Source organism: Scomber japonicus, chromosome 2 (assembly GCF_027409825.1).
Source record: "Scomber japonicus isolate fScoJap1 chromosome 2, fScoJap1.pri, whole genome shotgun sequence".
NCBI lineage: Eukaryota > Metazoa > Chordata > Actinopteri > Scombriformes > Scombridae > Scomber > Scomber japonicus.
The window spans coordinates 29097772-29116139 of NC_070579.1; the positions used below are offsets into that span (position 1 = coordinate 29097772).

The 18368-nt window shown below is 38.2% G+C and overlaps 1 protein-coding gene across 1 annotated transcript; it reads right to left on the reverse strand.

The window, feature by feature from the left end:
- Window positions 1-2315: 2315 nt before the first annotated feature.
- slc25a10b (solute carrier family 25 member 10b) lies at window positions 2316-15107 on the reverse strand. Its single transcript, XM_053331752.1, has 11 exons — window positions 14692-15107; window positions 8331-8450; window positions 7654-7768; window positions 7484-7532; window positions 7332-7373; window positions 7189-7232; window positions 7024-7094; window positions 5634-5726; window positions 5447-5524; window positions 5273-5329; window positions 2316-4623 (listed from the first exon to the last, which is right to left on the reverse strand). Exons 1-11 carry the CDS (start codon window positions 14779-14781, stop codon window positions 4522-4524), a joined length of 861 nt encoding a protein of 286 aa, XP_053187727.1. The 5' UTR covers window positions 14782-15107; the 3' UTR covers window positions 2316-4521.
- Window positions 15108-18368: the final 3261 nt, after the last annotated feature.

An 18368-nucleotide genomic window follows, 5' to 3' on the forward strand; every position in this document is an offset into this window, starting at 1 on the left:
GGTTTCTCAAAAAGTGGATAAAAAGCTTCTTATCCACCAGATCGCAGGAGTCTTCTTTCATGGCAATCGATCGGATCAGATATCACATATGTACATTCTGGCATTCCACAAGGGAGCTGCCTGGGGCCATTACTATTTACCATATTCACAAACAATCCCTCCCTGCCCCTAGTCTTAGAGAGAGGGCCAATGTGGCCATGTATGCAAATGACACAGCAGTGTATATGTCATCTACTAATTTCTGTAGCTCTAAACAAGGAGGTACAACTTATTTCAGATTGGGTTATTGATAACAGGATAGTCCTAAACATCAAATGAAATCTGTTGTCTTTGGCTCGTATCACATGTTAAAGTCAAACCCAAAACTCAATTTATCTCTGAGGTTTGGGAATTTAACAAGTATGCGAAACAAAATTACTTGGCATCACATTAGACAGTCATCTATCTTGGTCCACTCATATTTAGAAAAATGGGAAGGGGGCTGTCCATGATTAAGAGACATGCACACCAACTTCTGCTGTCCAGGTTATCCAGACTTTGATGCTGTCCCACCTTGATTATTGTCCAGTGCAGCTTAAAAGGATCTGAGGAAACCACAAATAGCCCAAAATAGGGAAGCATGATTTGTTTGTGCGTGCAAAAGCCAGTTCAACATTTTAAAAATGCGTCAGAGCCTTTCAAGGTTAATGGTAGAACACAGATTGCCAGCTTGTTACACGCTACTAATATTTGTTTAAAGACAACACCCAACTGCTTATATGATCTTATACATTACACTTGTAACAGACATAGTTATAACACCAGGCATGTAGTGATGGTTCAATTCACAATGCCCAGACCTACATCAAATGTAACAAGGAGAACAGTGATGTACAGAGCAATGTCATTTTAGAGCTACTGACCTTGAGAGAATTTTTTTTTTTTTAAGACTAAAATCATATCATATATATATGTTGCTGTGTGGAAGGATAGAAGGAAAAAAACTATTACCATCTCTAATAGCCAATGAAGATCCTAGTAAACTAAACTAAACCAACCCCTCGGCCTCTTTTTAGTCAAATTTTATTGGTATAGCCAAAAATCACAAATGTGCCTCAGAGGGCTTTATAGTCTGTACAATTCAACACCTCTTGTCCTTAGATCCTTAGTCAAATAAGAAAAAACGCCCTGAAAAAACAACACAAAACAACAGAACCTCAGGAAGAGCAACAGAGTAAAGACAAACGTGCATGAGATGTGTGTTAAGAATAGAACAAGAGAACAAATTACAGAATACAGCATTGAACAGAAGCAATATTATAATGCATTTATAATATATGAAGAATGTGATGAAGAAGATGTCAAGCAGCTTCCAGATACCACCAAAACAGAAGAGGACCGGAACCACATGACCTCCATCACTACTACTACTACTGGTTACAATTATTAAAAATTAAGAATTACACATGGCACATTATCAATTCATATTGTGCACTCATAAGAAAGTAATGAACTAACATAGAAACAAAGGAAGACAAAGGAAAAGAAGACTCCTCTTTTGACATATCTTTTGATTCCTTTTGTATGCATGTGATCAGTGTGTGATCTACAGCTCATGGTCTATTTATAGACACAGCACACAGATTTATAGTTTGATGGTTCCTCCTGAAATCAAACTGCATCCTGTCTGAAGTGAAAACATCACGTCATTTAGGCAGGCTTGCTTTTCCTTTTCACATGTGCAGCAATAGCACTCCTGAGGACTGTGAATAAGCAGAATGGGTGCAGATGCCTACAGCTCATGAATTCCTACACATACATGTGAAGATAGAGGTGAATGGTCACAGTCATTACCACTTTGCATGTGATGGATAGTATTAATAAAGCAATATGCAGCAGTGTTCATTGAAGCACAAGGACAGAGTCACACTGCAGTCATTCATCATTATGGCTGAATATCTCTTAACTGTAGATGGAACTGCCACATGGTGCAGACTGCGAGGCCGTAACTCTGCAAAATTAGAACTGATCTTAGGTTTCATGTAAAGGACTAGCAGAGCAAACAGTAACCTATGTCCTTCTACTAATGAGGGTGAATCCCAGAGGGTGATGCTTGATTCAGTCACGGCCAGCATCATTGTACTGTAAGTCCACGGCAGCAGAAAACACAGAAACCCCATCTATTATATGATGTGGATTTAACTCATGGCCGGAGGACTCAGCTGCTGACTCATGAAATAAAAATAATAATAAAAATTGTCTACAGCAACTTGATTTACAACCCAAATAAAAGTGTATAGCATGACATATTGTATTTGAAAACAGCACAACAGACATATTTTCCATTAGCATTTTAATTCCAAAATTCATTAATGATCTACAAAATTCACACTGCGGGTCCCTCCAGTTTTATTTCTGTGTTCATAAAGTAGGGCTTACCATAACTTGTTATGGCTGCTCTTACAATAACTCTCATAGCTGAGGAGCTCTTGAACATAAGAACATGCACTGCAAAGTCATTCTCTCAGGCTGCACTGAGCTTGTGGCTCTCTTTTTAAATTATCCTGGGATGAAGGTGCAGGGTTATTACAATGCTCATAGGAGGATTTTTCAGGCTGTTAGTATTGATATCATTCACACATAACTATAATGCCCCCTGCAGGGCATATACTATAAGGCAACATAGCAGGCACAGCACAGAAATGCTAAATTTCACCATTAAATTACTGAACCAAGGTGAAATATGTATAACACTTTATAATACAGGCCCTTCATTTTATACTAATTTACTAATTTAGTAATTTGCAGGTATTAAACAGTTAATGTATTGGACATTTTAATAAGAGGGTACAATTTGGTACAAATTAAAAGAAAAAAAAAAACGTATCAAGTAGGTTTAGTTTGTAATTGCCATCTCACTATATTTGAGTTCAAATGTTGTTGTTTTTACCAAATTCCACCACCACCTTCCTCCACCTTTCTGTATAATGTCTTAAATTACAAAGAACATTTCCAGTACATTTGCATAAAATTAAAAGGACCTGTAAAATAAAATGTTATCAAACTTATCATGGGACAATATCTGACGAGGGCTGTAAAACATCCCAGACAGCTCTCTAAAGTAACCATTAACATTTTAATTTCAAAACATTTTCATATATACTTTCATAACATGTTTAAGTAAACAGCATGTGTTTCTACGCAGCAGGTTAGTCAGTACGAATCCAGGGTTTTCATAAAGTGCCTTATAAAACAGAGTAGCATCCTGAGTCATAAAGTCTGACATGCATTCAGCTAAAACAAAACAGTAACATTACAGGTGGAAATGTTACATGTACACTTGTACCGTACAGCAGTTCTCTACAGGCTTCATCAACAGGCATCTCTATTCAAACAGAAAGATTTTAGAGATCAAGTGGTCGTACAGAAATTATGTTAATAATAATAATAAGAAAAAAAGTCATCATCTGCTTCACAGTTTTCCCCCACTAACTCTCACCTTGCTTAAAAACATGAGACAAACAAGCTTGGTCCTCCTCTCTTTCCAAAAGATTTGAGAGTGAAATGATGACAGTGGATTGGAATGAAGCAAAGGGGTAAAAGTTAATGACACCTGAACCAATTAGTAGCTGATTTCCAGTTCTAAAATAATATTTAGGTAATAAGAATACAAAAAAAAAAAAAAAATTAACACTGTAAAATGTAGGGTGCATCACACTTGGTCACCACTAGTGGGAATGATTACTAAGTATTTTCACAACAGTTCAGTAAGTCATGTCTTAGTAATGGCTTTTGTGAAATATAGACAGTCTGGTCTGGTCAGAATGGCACTGATATCAAGGCTACGTTGTGTTAGTTAACAGCTTTTCAAGTACAATTTGTACTTTGCAATAAATCATCGACACAGTTTTGGCCTAGTGAAGTGTTTTTGAGGACTATAAGAAACACATGTCTGCTATACACCACTGGTAGATTGAGTTTTACTGCAGAGATTAAAACATAAATCACAAATTTGATTTGGAATTAGTCAAAGACAATATTTAGTCTGCCATCATCATGACAGTGATAGGGTATCTTAAACTCAAAATTAACACTGAATCTGAGTATATGTCTCATCCTGACACTAACTGTACCTGAAATTATAATGGACACCTACATTATACATCTGCTAGAGCTCATTTTAATCTTCTCTCTGAAGTTGGCAGGTCATTCTAATCATCCCATTACCATCACCTTTACATTTAGCTTCTTTCTTGGCATCATGTTGATATTCTACACTGAGTAAATCATCTGCTGTTCTAGTATTAGTCACTCCCAGAAGGTGGTGCTGTTCATTTTGAAAAAATCATTTTGCTTCTAGCTGTGAGACAGAGGTAGAACAAAAAGGAAAAGAAAACATGCACAAGCCCATAAAACTGCACATGACTTCCTTTTTTCCCTTCTTTTCTTGTAAATGGTAAGAGCGGAGCTATGACAGGGCGTCGTGAGCAGCACTGATAGTGTCCGTGGGGGTTGAAGACTGGCCGTTCACAGAGAGCTTACTCAGGAGATGATGCGAATGCCAAAGTTTTGTTTGAGCTGTTCGAGGAAGATGAAGGTGAGCACTGTGTGAGGAATCAAGCGGATCCCTGCTGGGACCAATCCCTGCAAAAAATGAGGTAGCAGATTACAATTTGTAGTTTTTTATTCCAATTACATCTATCGTTTTAAAGCCTCCTTATAAGACTTTACACTCTCCATCTCTATTAAGGCACACTCAAAGAGCCCTCAAAGAGTGTTTAACTATGACAGGTACTAAACTATTTAAAACTATGGTAGAGCTCTGGGCTGTGTGCAAGAATCTGAACTTAAAAACACAATACTTCTTTAGCATTGACTTCAAGTATTCTAACAAATTGTATTGTTGTTAACTGACAACTGGTTAGCAATTGTCATGCTCCTTAATGATGCAGTTCAATGTCAGTATTGCCCCATTGTCAGTAGACATATCAGTGATTGGGCACTTGGTCCAGGTTTGTCACTTTTAAACTCTGAGATGATGTTTGCAGTTTCTTGTTTCTTGTTTCTTTAACAACTCAATTCTTCTGACTTGAATGGTGAGACTGTTTGACTGCCCATTACAGCCAAGAAACTGCACTAACTGGTTCAGATGAATAGGTTCATTCAAAAGAGTTCCTGACAGGAAGTAAAAAGACTTTAATGATAAATCATGCTTGTAAATCCCCTCTGATTAAAACTGGCACTAAATAAGCATCAGCAGTGACTGTGTATATGTGTAGGACTGATTTCTAACCTTGTAAAATGCCAGAGGGCCCAGCTTGGCAGTTTCTTGCAAGCAATGTTTCACCCCCTGAAGAGAGAGACATGTTGGGTTAGAATGAACTCCGACAAATGGAGAAGACAGATAAGCAGAGATGGAAAGGAATGAAAGGATTAGAGGAGACAATGATGAGAGATAAGGACTTACTGTGTACTCTCCCTTCGAGTTCATCAGCCTCGTCTTTAGCACATCCAATGGTTGACACAAGAATGTAGCACAGCCTCCCTAAAGAGATCACACAGAGATCAGTTGGATGAAAAAAAAAAACTTTTCATTGACGATATCAGTCTTCCAGTAGACACCAGTCAAACCTTTAAAGCAGGCTGATACTTACAGCAATGAAGCTGGAAAGAAAGTGTGTTAAAATGTTGTCTCCCATCATCCCTGTTCCCAACACGAGCTGCTTGGCCTGGTCGTAACACGCCAACTATGAAGGGAAAAAAAAAGATTTAATGATAATAGAAAAAAACATGAAGAACAATCAGTGCTGATGTACTTTACCACATGAAGCCCCATTTCTCATTCTCACAACAGGCTGACTTCCCCATAACTGTGTGTAATGAGCCTCAGGAAACAACTGGCTTGATATTACTCATGGGAAGGGAACAGCTTGGAGATGAAATCAAATTACCTCACTGCGTGCTGCCACCATGTCATGAGAAGACTCAAATACTCACAATCATTCACTGCTTTCAAATCAGGTCTGCCGTGATGTGAAACATTGCTCTCATACAGACGTGTGACAAATTAAAGGAAAAACCGGTACAGGTCTGAATGTTTGACCCCTACAGTGAGGGGATCCGGTGGCTCTGTTATGCTGTGAGGAGCATTTTCCTGGGATGGTTTGAGAATTTGCAGATGTCTAACTTTTTGGCAGCCCACAGGCTTTAAGGAAAAAATAAACTAACTAAATGAGACACACAGCAATGCACTGCCAGGAGTTTTCTACAACTACCTGAGGATGTTGGGTATTCAATGAAGACACAGGTCACATATATTTTGATGGCATTTAAAAAAGGAAAAAATAATCTATAACATCTTACTGTCACTCTCCTGATGCTGTGTAGTACTGTAGATAAAGGGTCTGGGGATAAGAGACTGATGGCTGACTGACACCTACGATGTATTTTACACAACGCAAGATTATGGGTATTCACACCTGTGATGAACAATTAATTTGTACAAGTATTAATTGGATTGATGAATGTTTTGAACTAATTGGATGTGAATGGCAGCCCTGTTGCTACAGCATGAAGCCTGTTTCCATTGGAAGGCTTAACCAATACAGACTTTGAAAGAGTTAAGTGATGCTGAGGCTGTATGGAGTCATGTATAATGCATTCATTATAATGGAACCATTTGAGCAAGCAGCCTATTCATCTACGAAATTGACTCAGCAATGATATATTAATGTACCTTTAATTTAAATCAATTCAAACCAGTAATCGTATTACAGAATGTACTTAATTAATTTGATGTACCATTTAATGTGACTAATAAAAATCTTCTTCATAATGTAAGATGTATTTTATGAATTTGTTAGCGCAGGTAGAATAAACAGAGAATTAAATGACATGAAGAAACAATCGTTGCTCTTCACTTGTCTAAGAAACACCTAGAAGCATTAAAAAAGGAAGTTTTCTATTGCAATACCAAAAAAACACTCCAAAAGGTTCATAATGATGAATTCAGCCTATCACCAGGCTGTGAGGAATGTGACTCACCTGACCGACAGTGACCAGCGCTCCTCTGCTGGAGGCCATGGTGGCTCCTGAGAACAATTTCCTCACACCCTCTGCAAGACAGGACACAGGTCAGAGGTCAGGGATGATGCTCCTGTGTGCTTTGCATTAAGTTACATGTTGTATAATGTTCTGCTTGGGATTTACCTTCTCTGAAGACTCTGAAGAGTCCATCGATGGCATGTTTATAGCTGCAGGAAACGCACACATTAAAAGGTTAAACATGAAAAAAAAACAGTTGGAAAGTCTTCATTGGTGATTTTCAGATATATGTTAGTGACAACACTCACTTTCTCCTCTGTTCCAGTGGTAGTTTCATGTCATTCTGCATCCTAGAAGCAAAACCAGAATGCTATTTATTGTCCTATAGCCAGGACCAAAAAATAAACCTTTTCACTGAGTGTACATTAATGCAAACATGAGTAGTGTCATGTCATGTTACCTGACATTCACCATGTCTGCCGGCGTGCCAATAAACCCACCAGTGAAACCTGTTGGCAGAGAAACCTTGTTGGCACACAAACTTGGTGGGAAGAGACTGGATGTGAGACAGTGGGGGCAAATCAGAGAGTGTGTGTCTGTGTGTGTGTGTGTATGAGTGTTTGTTCCCACCTCCAAAGGCTCCCAGCAGGACCTTCTGGTAGAAGGGCATGGGGCCCTTGCTTGTGCTGCCTATCATGTCCCTCACTGTCTCATAGATGGCAAACCTAGTGAGGGAATAGGACATCTGAGAGGAGAGAGACAGAAACAAATCAGTCCAGCAGAGGGCTCTTTTCTTTTCTGTCCTCATCATTATTTCCTTTTTAACCACTAGGGGGAGACGATAGTAACAAAGGTGCCTCAGGGATCTTACAACCTGCATGGTCAACATACTGCTTTACTCAGCTACCACAACTCAATATTTGTTCATGTGCTAATAATTCTATCATGTGAGGTCAGTATTACAACATGACATTTCATTTTCAGGGGAGTAGTGCACACATCTAACAGATGTCTACAAAAGGAAAAAGGAGGCTTTGTCAGCACACTGACTTTTCCTCTTGTAGGGCAACACAATGCATTGATAAAAATTATCTTGGTAGCGTGCAAAGTTAAGGGTGTGGACAAAGTCATTTTTCCTGTTTAAACAGCAAACCTAATGAGTCGACTGCTACTACTACTTCCTCTGACCAGAAAAAAACACTACATACATACTACAATTCCATAATACTGATGAAACTTGCAGGGTTATACAATGTTCAAAAGCACAACATGTTCAAAAGCACTTAGCCACACATACACAAACACACCTGTCGACAAAGGGAAGCAGAAAGGCCGTTGTAAAGAGCCAGCACTCCGTTGTTCTTCACCACATGAACAGCCATCCCCATCATCCTCATCTTCACCTCATGCTGTGTCTGCAGGTGTACCTGGAAAAACAGTCATGGGGTAAGATTGATGCTATGTTCAATAACTTCAAATCTAGACATGCACGGCACAACAATACACAGTCCTTTTTTTCCTTCTGTCGTTCCATTTGGTGGAGTTTCTAAAATGTAGGTAATGAAATGTGTCAATACTGTCAAAAGGAGTAGTCCAGTGAAGCTGCAATGATTGCATTATTGGTTGCTAACTATTAAATAGTTGGTGATTCATTTAATAGTTGGTGATAATGCTTTTTTTTAAGAAAAAGGAGTCCAGTTTCTCAAATATGAGTATTTTCTGGTTTCTTTAGTTCTATATGACAGTAAACTGAGTATCTTAGGTTGTGGACTGTTGATTGGGACAAGACATATGAGGATGCTGGCTTTGGGAAACTATGATTTACATATTTTGCCATATTTTCTCACATTTTATGGACCAAATAACTAACTGATTACAACAGAAAATAATCAACAGATGAACCAATAATGAAAATAATCATTTGGTGCGGTTTAAATATGCTGATATGCTGAACCCATTTTATCCTTAGTGTGGCTAAAAAACACTGAATCCTACACTTCCCATAATGCAACTCTCTCTGCCTACGTCTTTAAAACCCCACACTTCCAGTTTGTAATGCAGGCTTTCTTTTTTTATTTGCTAATGAAATCACTATGATATCATCGGGTTAAGTGTCTCAGACTTAATAATGTAACACAGACTGTTATAATATTATACCAAAGACTTCTAAAGGTCGTAACAGTGTGTGTGTGTGTGTGTGTGTTAGTTATCCTTGTCTGAGGTGATCAGTAGCTCTACAATGTGGCCTTTGTCCTCTTTTCTAATCAGTATTTGAGTTTGAAGGCCACAGAGTCCTTCAAACATCAGTGTTTTTCTTGTCCCATCACTGGCTGTCTTTGAAGGGACACTTGATTCTGCTCATCATTCTTTTAATAATTTAATCTATTTTATTAAACACTAAGTGACCAAACAATTGTTTAAAGCACCCACGAATCCCAAAACATCCTTCATCTCGCTGAGTCTCAGACTATCAGCACTGACCTTGGAGGAAAGATTGAGGTTTGGGAGAACTACTGGTTTCAAAAAAAGGAAATGTATTACGATACTGTCACATATGCATATGTAACATATGCTGCTGTCATCATGAAAATGTATGTTTTCAAATATTTTGTACTATGAGTCATCATTTGTAACAATAACGTTCAGTGTCAAACCTGGCTTGTGTCAAAGGGTCCCTCAAAAATTGCTTAAACTTCTTATTTTTCTGGCAAATTCCTTCACCAGTACCTGTCCATTTCAATGGACTTTTCTTTCATCACATGACCTCTCAAAGAAGAAATGAAAACATCTGTGTGGCCGTATTTTTGCACAGTGAAGCTTTGAGCTATATGCTTACATCAGCACACAGACAAGCTTACACAGACAATGTAACAACTGATCAGTACCACCTTAGTTTAGCGTGTTAGCATGCTAACATTTGCTAATTAGCACCACACTCGTCCAATATTTGTCAAGATACTTCATTCAGGACCAAAGTGATGATGCTGCTAAAAATCTGTAAGCATCTTTAATTACTGGACATTACTTATTTATTTACACTGAGGAAAAAAAAATCCTTAAACAATAACTTCATTTAAACCACAAGTTGACAGAATTCATTTTAACTGAGCTGTAACTTTGTAGTTTTCTTTAAAGCTCTGATAAAGGTTATCACAAAGTGTGTGTGTGCTCAAAAACACGTTTAGACACCATGCTGAGCCATCAGCCACTTACGTGTGCATGCTCATGTCCACTCATGCATGGTGGTGAAATATTATACTCAGATGAGTTTGTTTGGCTCAATGCCTGATTTTTTTTTAGGTGAACCCAGACAAACTGTGTTGCATCAGTTCAAGAGATTAAGAAAGCAGCATATCAAATGGTTTAAAAGATGTCTGAGTTAACGCAAAGAGGAAATCTTTAAAACATGACTCGGCACTCTACCATGTGATGTCTGTTTATTAAAGCCCTACTTCCTTGCTGAAAAGCACATTCACATGTTCTGTACTCTCTCTCTATTCCTCCCTCGCCCTCTTTAGCTGCTGCTTTTACAGGAATGTGGTCCTGCATTATAAAGCCATTAACTTTTTAAGCTCATCATCTGCTTCACTGTCCTGAGACAGAGGTAACAGCTTGGAGGTTGGCTGTATTTTCATGTTTGTTTGTTTTTCATTCTACAATGGCAATGTGCAATAATGTCATTTGATTCATGCATGTGTTGGGCCAAATTTGATATTTATGCAGCATACGAGGGCTGAGTGATCATTTTATCATTTACCAACTGTCAGCATAATAATCTTTACCTAAATTAAAGACTAAGCAAGCTGTAATCAAAAATTAACTAAATTAGTTACTCAAGTTTTGTTTTACCTGTAGGAAGACTTGATCTCATGTAGTATATAACAGTGGGACACTTTTTGTTGCTTTTATCATTTTAAAAATATATTTTCATCACGATATTAGAAAACATACACAATCATGATTTTTACCATGTCACCAAGCCTTAGAGCAAAAAAGTTACCACTGGTTTATTTATGTGAAAAACAATCATTGAACCTCTTTTCATTATGTAACTCAGTGTCACACTGATTGTGACACTGCTTCTTTTAAGTATTAGCTGTCCTTGAAATTTAAAAACTAACCAGTGTCATTCAAGTTGCAGTTGTGTAAAATACACAAGGCCCCTTCGCTTATAGTTCAGAGAGCATGAGTGATGCTTACTCAATGAGGATGAGTTTTAGTGTTAGTGTCTATTGATATTGCCTATTATTGACTTTTTGAAATGTATTTGTGTTGGAAAATTAGACGCTGTATGAATGTGAACTGTTGGATTCTCCGCTAATCAGAACCTGATTATTTAAAAGGCACACTTGATGGCAATCAAGTACAGAGTGAATCTGATGAAGCATCATGTGAAACACATAATTTCCTCTTTTTGTGCACCAAGATCAGGGTATTGTTGATTATGTTACTATAGTTTACTCTGCGTCAGCTAGCATCCGAGAGAGAAGCATTGCTGTCCATGGGGTAACTTTTTGATGCATTTAAATAAAAGAAGGACCTCTTCTTCACCCAGCGGGGTGGAGTATGTCCTCATGAAAGCACTGGTCTTGATTGGGGGCCAAGCGGTGTCACTTACATCCAACACTGCTCACATTCCTCATCTGACAGCAAGTGTAGCAGTTTGAATTGTCTGATATCACATGAGCAGATACAGCATAGTGCAATCTGTAAGTGTTTGGACAGTGATACACTCTTTTGTTCTGCTGGCACAATGGACCCAAGGATTTAAAAAAAACAAAATCACTGAGGATTAAGTTCTCACCTTCAGATTGAACTTGAGGCAGTTTATAAGCATATTGAGTGAATAGGACCAATTGACTCCCTTTTTTAATTATATTTTAAATATTAATGTCTGGATGTCACAAAACATTTTACAGCTAAACTAGGATAAAACTGAAACCCAGAGAGAGAAACTGGTCGCAAAATTAAAGTCCCTTAGACATGCCTCAACCCAACAAGCAAGAAACCTTGATGTTTGACTCAGAGTTGAACTTCAAGACTCATATGGGGCATGTCACCAAATCTGCATTTTATCACATCAAAAACATTGCTAAAGTGCAACCGTTTCTCTCTCTGAGTAACACTGAGAAACTAATCGTACTCTTATCACTAGCAGTGGACTACTGTAATGCACGTTTTTATGGTCTACTCTAAACCCTCCCATACAGTCTATGAACCCTCCTAAATCAACTACAACTGATTCAGAATTCTGTAATCCGAGTGCTGACCAGGACCAGAAGAAGAGAATACATTAAACCAATTTAAGTCCTTACATTGGTTACCAATTAGTTTCCATATTGATTTTAAATTGATTTTACTTGTTTTTAAAGCACTTCATGCTCTTGCACCGGCATATATAGTTCAACTGCTGACAGTATTTGAATCAGCACGGCTCATCAGGTCCTCTAGCAGGGGTCTGTTAGTTGTTCCAAAGTGTAAAACCTTTAGCTACTATGCTACAGGCTGCTGGAACAGTCTGCCTGAGGATCTGAGAACATTTTTAAAAAGTCTTTTTATTCTAATTTTACTTGACCTGTTTTCATGATTTAAAATGTTGTTCTGTTCTTTGTAATTTGTTCTTTGTCTTTCTTCCTTTGTCATTTTTATTCTTTTTCTTTATGTTGCCCTTGGTCTATACTTGTTCTGTCTTATTATAAACTGGTCAATCAACTGTGAAGCACTTTGAACTACATTAACCTGTATGAAAGGTGCTATATAAATATAGTTTGATTGATTGAGCATGGTGACAGTTGTAGCCAATGTCATTGGAGGGAAAGAGTCACCCTCAGACGCTAAAAGTAATGCACTCAAGGCCTGCACACTACTCAACTCACCCAACGGCACATTCTGTATGATTCATGTGGGAATAACCCTAAATGACTGCTGTGTAAATTGTTCTTTGGAAGTCATTGTCTTAATATCTTCCTTGTACAATGTACTTTGTTAAGTGTTGTTTGCTTTTATCACAGCATGAACTTATGTCCTCAATAAGCACTGTGGTCCACTAATGGTCATTATCATACAACACCCTAATGTGCAAGAAGGCAAAGGCTAAATGAGGTGTTCAGTTACAGTGTATTTAGAGGAAAGTGATTAACTGAACATGAAACTGAGGACTAAGGACTTGAAGAAAAAATATTTTTCTAAGAGATGGTGGAACTGCACAAAAAACAAAACTTTCCTGTTCTATAGCTTAAGTTGACAAGCAAACAACAGAATCAACAGAAAGTATTATTTACACAAATAGTTTCAAGGAGAAGTGTAAACTCCATCACCTCAAGGCAAGAATATGACCCAGAATGCTACTGTTCAACATTGTGTTTGAGTCTCTTGGGTTTAAAAAAGGTGAGGAAATGAAAAATGACCTTTCATATCTTCTTTTCATAGGGGTTTTAAAAAGGGGTTGTTTGTTATTGTGTCAGGTTATTTTGATGAAAACGTTCTCAGTAAAGGGTGCCAACAGCTCCTTAAAATAGTCTCACTTTTTGGTTACTTAATCTCTTTAAAACTGTTTCAGCTGATAAGATCAAAACTCAAGAGAATCCACCAAGTTAACCTGTATTTTGCAACAGGGAATTAAACAGAGAGAGGGTATCAAGTTGTGTGATTTTGTAGATTAATGACACTTCTCACACTCGCTCTAAAGTCTCACATGAAGGACACATTCTTTGTCTTTTTCCAAGTCGTCCCACATATTGACCCAGATACTGTCATGTGCTTTCAATCTGGATATTAAGTTCTCTGTCAGTCCTGTTAATGAAATAATATATGCAGTGCAGTGATGAAGACAATCTGAAATAACTCATAGACTAAACGATGTAAAAAAAAAAAAAAGTCTATTTCAAGTTTAACAGGGTGTTTTTACTATAGTTTTATGTGGCACCGCAAACTAACAAGCAGGTTGGAGCAGAAATGGAGCAGAAATGCACCACAGCTGTCAGTTTTCGTACAAACTGAGGTTTGCAAAGATTGCTGGCATGGTCTACATAATTACACACCACATGACTTCCTGAGAGCCAGTTAGCCCCATCAGGGTCATTTAAGGCTGTCCTCAATGTTACCATGCAAGTGAAGTATACTGGTGTTCATCTCCTCTCTGTATATTGGGCTGAGGCAAAGATGAACAAGAATGAACATGTCTATCCCCCCCCACACACACACACACCTCCTGTCAGGCAATGACATCTGGGTTAATAACATGTGTTCCTCTGGTCTGTGTGATCTCACCAGATATTTATCTCAATTAAACATACAACTATCAAATGTAAATGTTGAGGTAAGTACTTAATTCAACTGTTTTTCACTGGCTGTATTTGGCTGACCAATACTCTCATTTGCCATGTGCCTTATTTGCTGCCCTCTGTCTTTTAACAGCCTTGCACATCCTAGTACACATTGCAGTGATACCACATGAAACATGAGATAACTTAGCTGTGGCATGGTCACTAAAGGCTCACTACAACTGAGGATAATTTATAGGCACACAGTAACGTGAGTCGTCAGGAGGTAAATAACTGCAGTGTGCCATCTGTAACTATAACTGGAAAGACATAGCCTGCTTTTCAGGCCTGCACCCCTCGGCACACCACTGGGGGGGTCACCCACTGCCCCCTTCACCTCCCTCACCTTGAGGAGATCCAGAGGATGCGTGCAGCAAGCGGCCCCGCATGATGCCAGCCCACCAAAGTACCACCGTGACATCCGTTTCTCGGTCATGGCTCCGTGATTTAGCGTTGTCCGGTGCAACTGCAGCGGTGACTTCCTTTATCTCAGTCCGCCTCGACGTGCTGGCTGCCCGCTCTGTCTCCTTCCTAGCCTGTAGGGTACAGCTGTCAGTAGCTTGTGGTCTCTACAGGACACAGACAACCTCGTTAATCTTCAAACATTCCGATAAGAGACTGCGCCGCGGTACGGGGGACTTTGGGCTCCGGCGACACCGTGCACACTCACGCCACATCATGTGCGTGTATGCATGTAAAGACTGTGTGCGTGTGCACAGCCTGCTGTGTAGCTGCCACGATGCACGGCGCAATAGGAAGCAGCTGTACACAGAGGAGGGGAGCGCAGCCAATTGCCACCGTGGACCGCGGAGCTGCCTACCCGCCCCGGGGCCGAAGATCCAAAGGTCGACGGCGGGGTATGAGAAAGCTAAAGTCCAGAACAGCACAAACTCACATACTCCACTTTCCCCACTACGAGCTGTCATGTGGGTTTTAAAGTGACACGCATCCTTCCTGCAGCTGTGCAGAGTCAAAAAATGCAGCCTGTCTCTTTAAGAGGACAATACTCGATATTTTCAACCAGGCAGAAGAGCCAGTTACGACCATGAAAAATCACACTAGTGTGTAATGTATGTCGACATTCAAAGTTTTATCACAGACACTTTGGATTGTCACGTTTCAGTGTTAAATAAGTCAAAGAAAACGTTAAATACATAAAACAATAATACTTAGAGTGTACAGTACTGTGCCATTTAATGAAAAAACACGTTTGACTGGATACAAGCAGTGGTAAAAGAAGTATTCAGACCTTTTACTTAAGTAAATGTAGAAATACTGTAATCAAAAATATCAAATGTAGGCCTATAAGTAGGTAAATTCATGTAGACTGGCTTCTTTTGGAGTGTTATATTATTTTAGTATAGTATATTGTTTGCTGTCATTACTGTCGAATACACGTTACAGCATTTAAATGTTATAGTTTGTCATTATGGGGCTAATTTTATAGGTGCACTATGGGGAGATTACTGGTACTGTATCTTATTATATTTTGTGTATCAATTTTTGTTTTAACAATAATACTACACTTTGTTTATAGAATATAGAAATTACATAACACATTTAAAAAAAGAAAATAGAGATGATGATTTAAAACAACATAATATTAAAATGTATTATTTTTATTATCATTTCATGTAAAATCTTAAACTGAGAAGTATAAGTAGCAACTATATGTCGACTAAACAGTACAATCTAATGGAATAAAAGGACACAGTAGCATGTGTAATGTTATCATTACCGCATGCAATGGAAATACTAAAGTACAAGTACTTCAAATTGTAAATGTAGGCTATTTAGTTACATACATTTGGATACAGGTGGTGAGGCACACTGAATATTTCTAATAACTCTGTTTTGGAGCGTCCAGCTGACCAAATGTAGTGGAAGGTCAAGGTGTCAAGAGTATTAGCCGATACCTTACCTTTGATCAGTTGGGTTTACAGATAGCTTACTATTTGGCTGTGTTCACACTGCAGGCAAATCTGATTCAAATCTGATTCCTTCTCAAATCTGATTTTTAGGCCTGACTTTCCACACAGCTTTTAGCAAGTGTCCAAATCAGATTTGGCTCTGTTCAGAATGGGCCACATTAATGACCAATCTGACAGGTTGCCGTGGCAACGTTGTTAGAGTGGAGGCGTCATCTAGCATGTATTGTGTGATCATCACACAATACATGCTATGAGTGTTTGGAGCTGTTCAGACTCAGACACATCTGTCCAAATGTGATTTGAAACTACCTCCCAAAGGTGGTTTCAATCTAGTTTGCAAAAATCGAATCTCATGTGATGACTGTATGACTGTTCAGACTTTTGGAGCCATCTGGTTCCAATCTATATTGGCTAAAAATCGGATTTTGGCTTGCAGTGTGAATGCAGCCATAGTTTCATGTTCCTCCTGTCAGTTGAAAAGATTAAAACTTAAAATATTTTATTTATATGTCTCCTTTCTCCATATATCATACAAACTACCTACCTAGCTTAGTACTGCCAAGCTAGCCATCTTTGTTAGCATTAGCTTGCCAGCTAAAATGCTACTGTTACAAGAGTTTATTGTGTATTTTGCAGGGGTTTTATAGTGTTATAGTATGAGTATTATACATTATATACAATACATAATATGATTAACATTACTTGGTAGAGGTTTATGAAGACAATTGGCATTAACTAAGGTGCTAGCTGAGAAGACTAGTGGTACTGAATTTAGCCAGTGTTTTCAGTTAAGCTAGCAAGCCACACAAATCTAATGAACATAGGTAAATCATTATATTTTTGGGGGAAAGGGGGAAATTAAGGAGTTGAAACATAAAATGAAGTAATACAATAGAAGAGTTGTTTTCACACTCCATTACACTCTTAATTAGGCCTATGTAAGTGACTTTTTTTATTAAGCTATTATAGGTTATTTTTGACTTTCCTTAGTCAGTTTTGGTGCTTCATACCTCTGAATACAAAATAATTGCAAATTATATTTGGAAGACTAAATAAAAATCATCATTAGCTACTAATAACTAATCACATTGACATAAAATGATCTCATTGGTGTGATATCAGTGTGGGTGAAGCTAAGTTTAAAAGGGGAGTACTTATTTTAATGCTTACAATTGACGTATACTACATGCCAAATTTTGTCAGAATTTCATATGTTCAAATTTGAATTATGCAATTTCACCTACTTTTCATCCATTTGGCCTCCTAGAATTATCTTTTCTCATTATCGCTAGAGAGGAGAGGAAGGACATACACTGAAAATAAACTTGCAGGGTTTGAATTACAAAGGCCTTAATCAGGAAAGTTACAGACTTGTTCCTTTCCAAGAGAGAGGCATGCACTTTTGGCACAGTCCAGAGAGCAGCGGGATTCTGCATGCCATCGTTTTGCACTGTGCTTTAAATCAGTTTGTGTGTGTTGTGCAGAGTTACTGTACTAGGGACTTTTTCCCACACATAAAAAATCTGGATCACTCTGAGCAAAATTATAGCAGTTTAACCTGATAGATCAACATGTACCAGCAAATAGTAGAAGTTGAGGTGAGGAGGTGTGGTAATTTACACTTTGAGACTTGTTTTCTATGTAACATGGCTGTAAAGAGGCAACATCAGCTATCACCAAAGCTTAGACACACAAAAAAAACAACTAAATGATTTCATATATTTCACATTTCATAGAACAAGAAAAACTAACATCATAGGACTACCATGGTGAGTTGTTGCTGATTATAAATAACCAGGATAGGTGTCGTAATATCATTTGGTAAGGATAAGAGGGTAAGTCCTTTCTGTTGAGAGCACATCACTTACTTAGTGTCTACTGCCCCCAAGTGTATCATGTCTGCTGTCACTACTGATTGTGGTTAAATAATAGTTTGGGCTCATATTGGTGGTTTGGGGTGTGTGTGCAGGCGGCATTCTTTTCATAGTTCTGATTTCTTGCTTAGCATCTTCTAAAATAGTTTGTCACAAATTTTTCTGGAACAGTAGTGTCCTTTTAGTGGCAACCAATTATTTAACCTCCAGAAAAAATC

Excerpts from the sequence above, each read along its gene's own strand:
- slc25a10b (XM_053331752.1), bottom strand. The coding sequence starts at position 14,781 with ATGACCGAGAAACGGATGTCACGGTGGTACTTTGGTGGGCTGGCATCA. Across the intron at positions 7,233-7,331 it reads CCACTGGAACAGAGGAGAAA|CTATAAACATGCCATCGATG; the intron begins GTGAGTGTTGTC and ends CGTTTCCTGCAG. Across the intron at positions 5,330-5,446 it reads ACTCGAAGGGAGAGTACACA|GGGGTGAAACATTGCTTGCA; the intron begins GTAAGTCCTTAT and ends CTCTCTCTTCAG.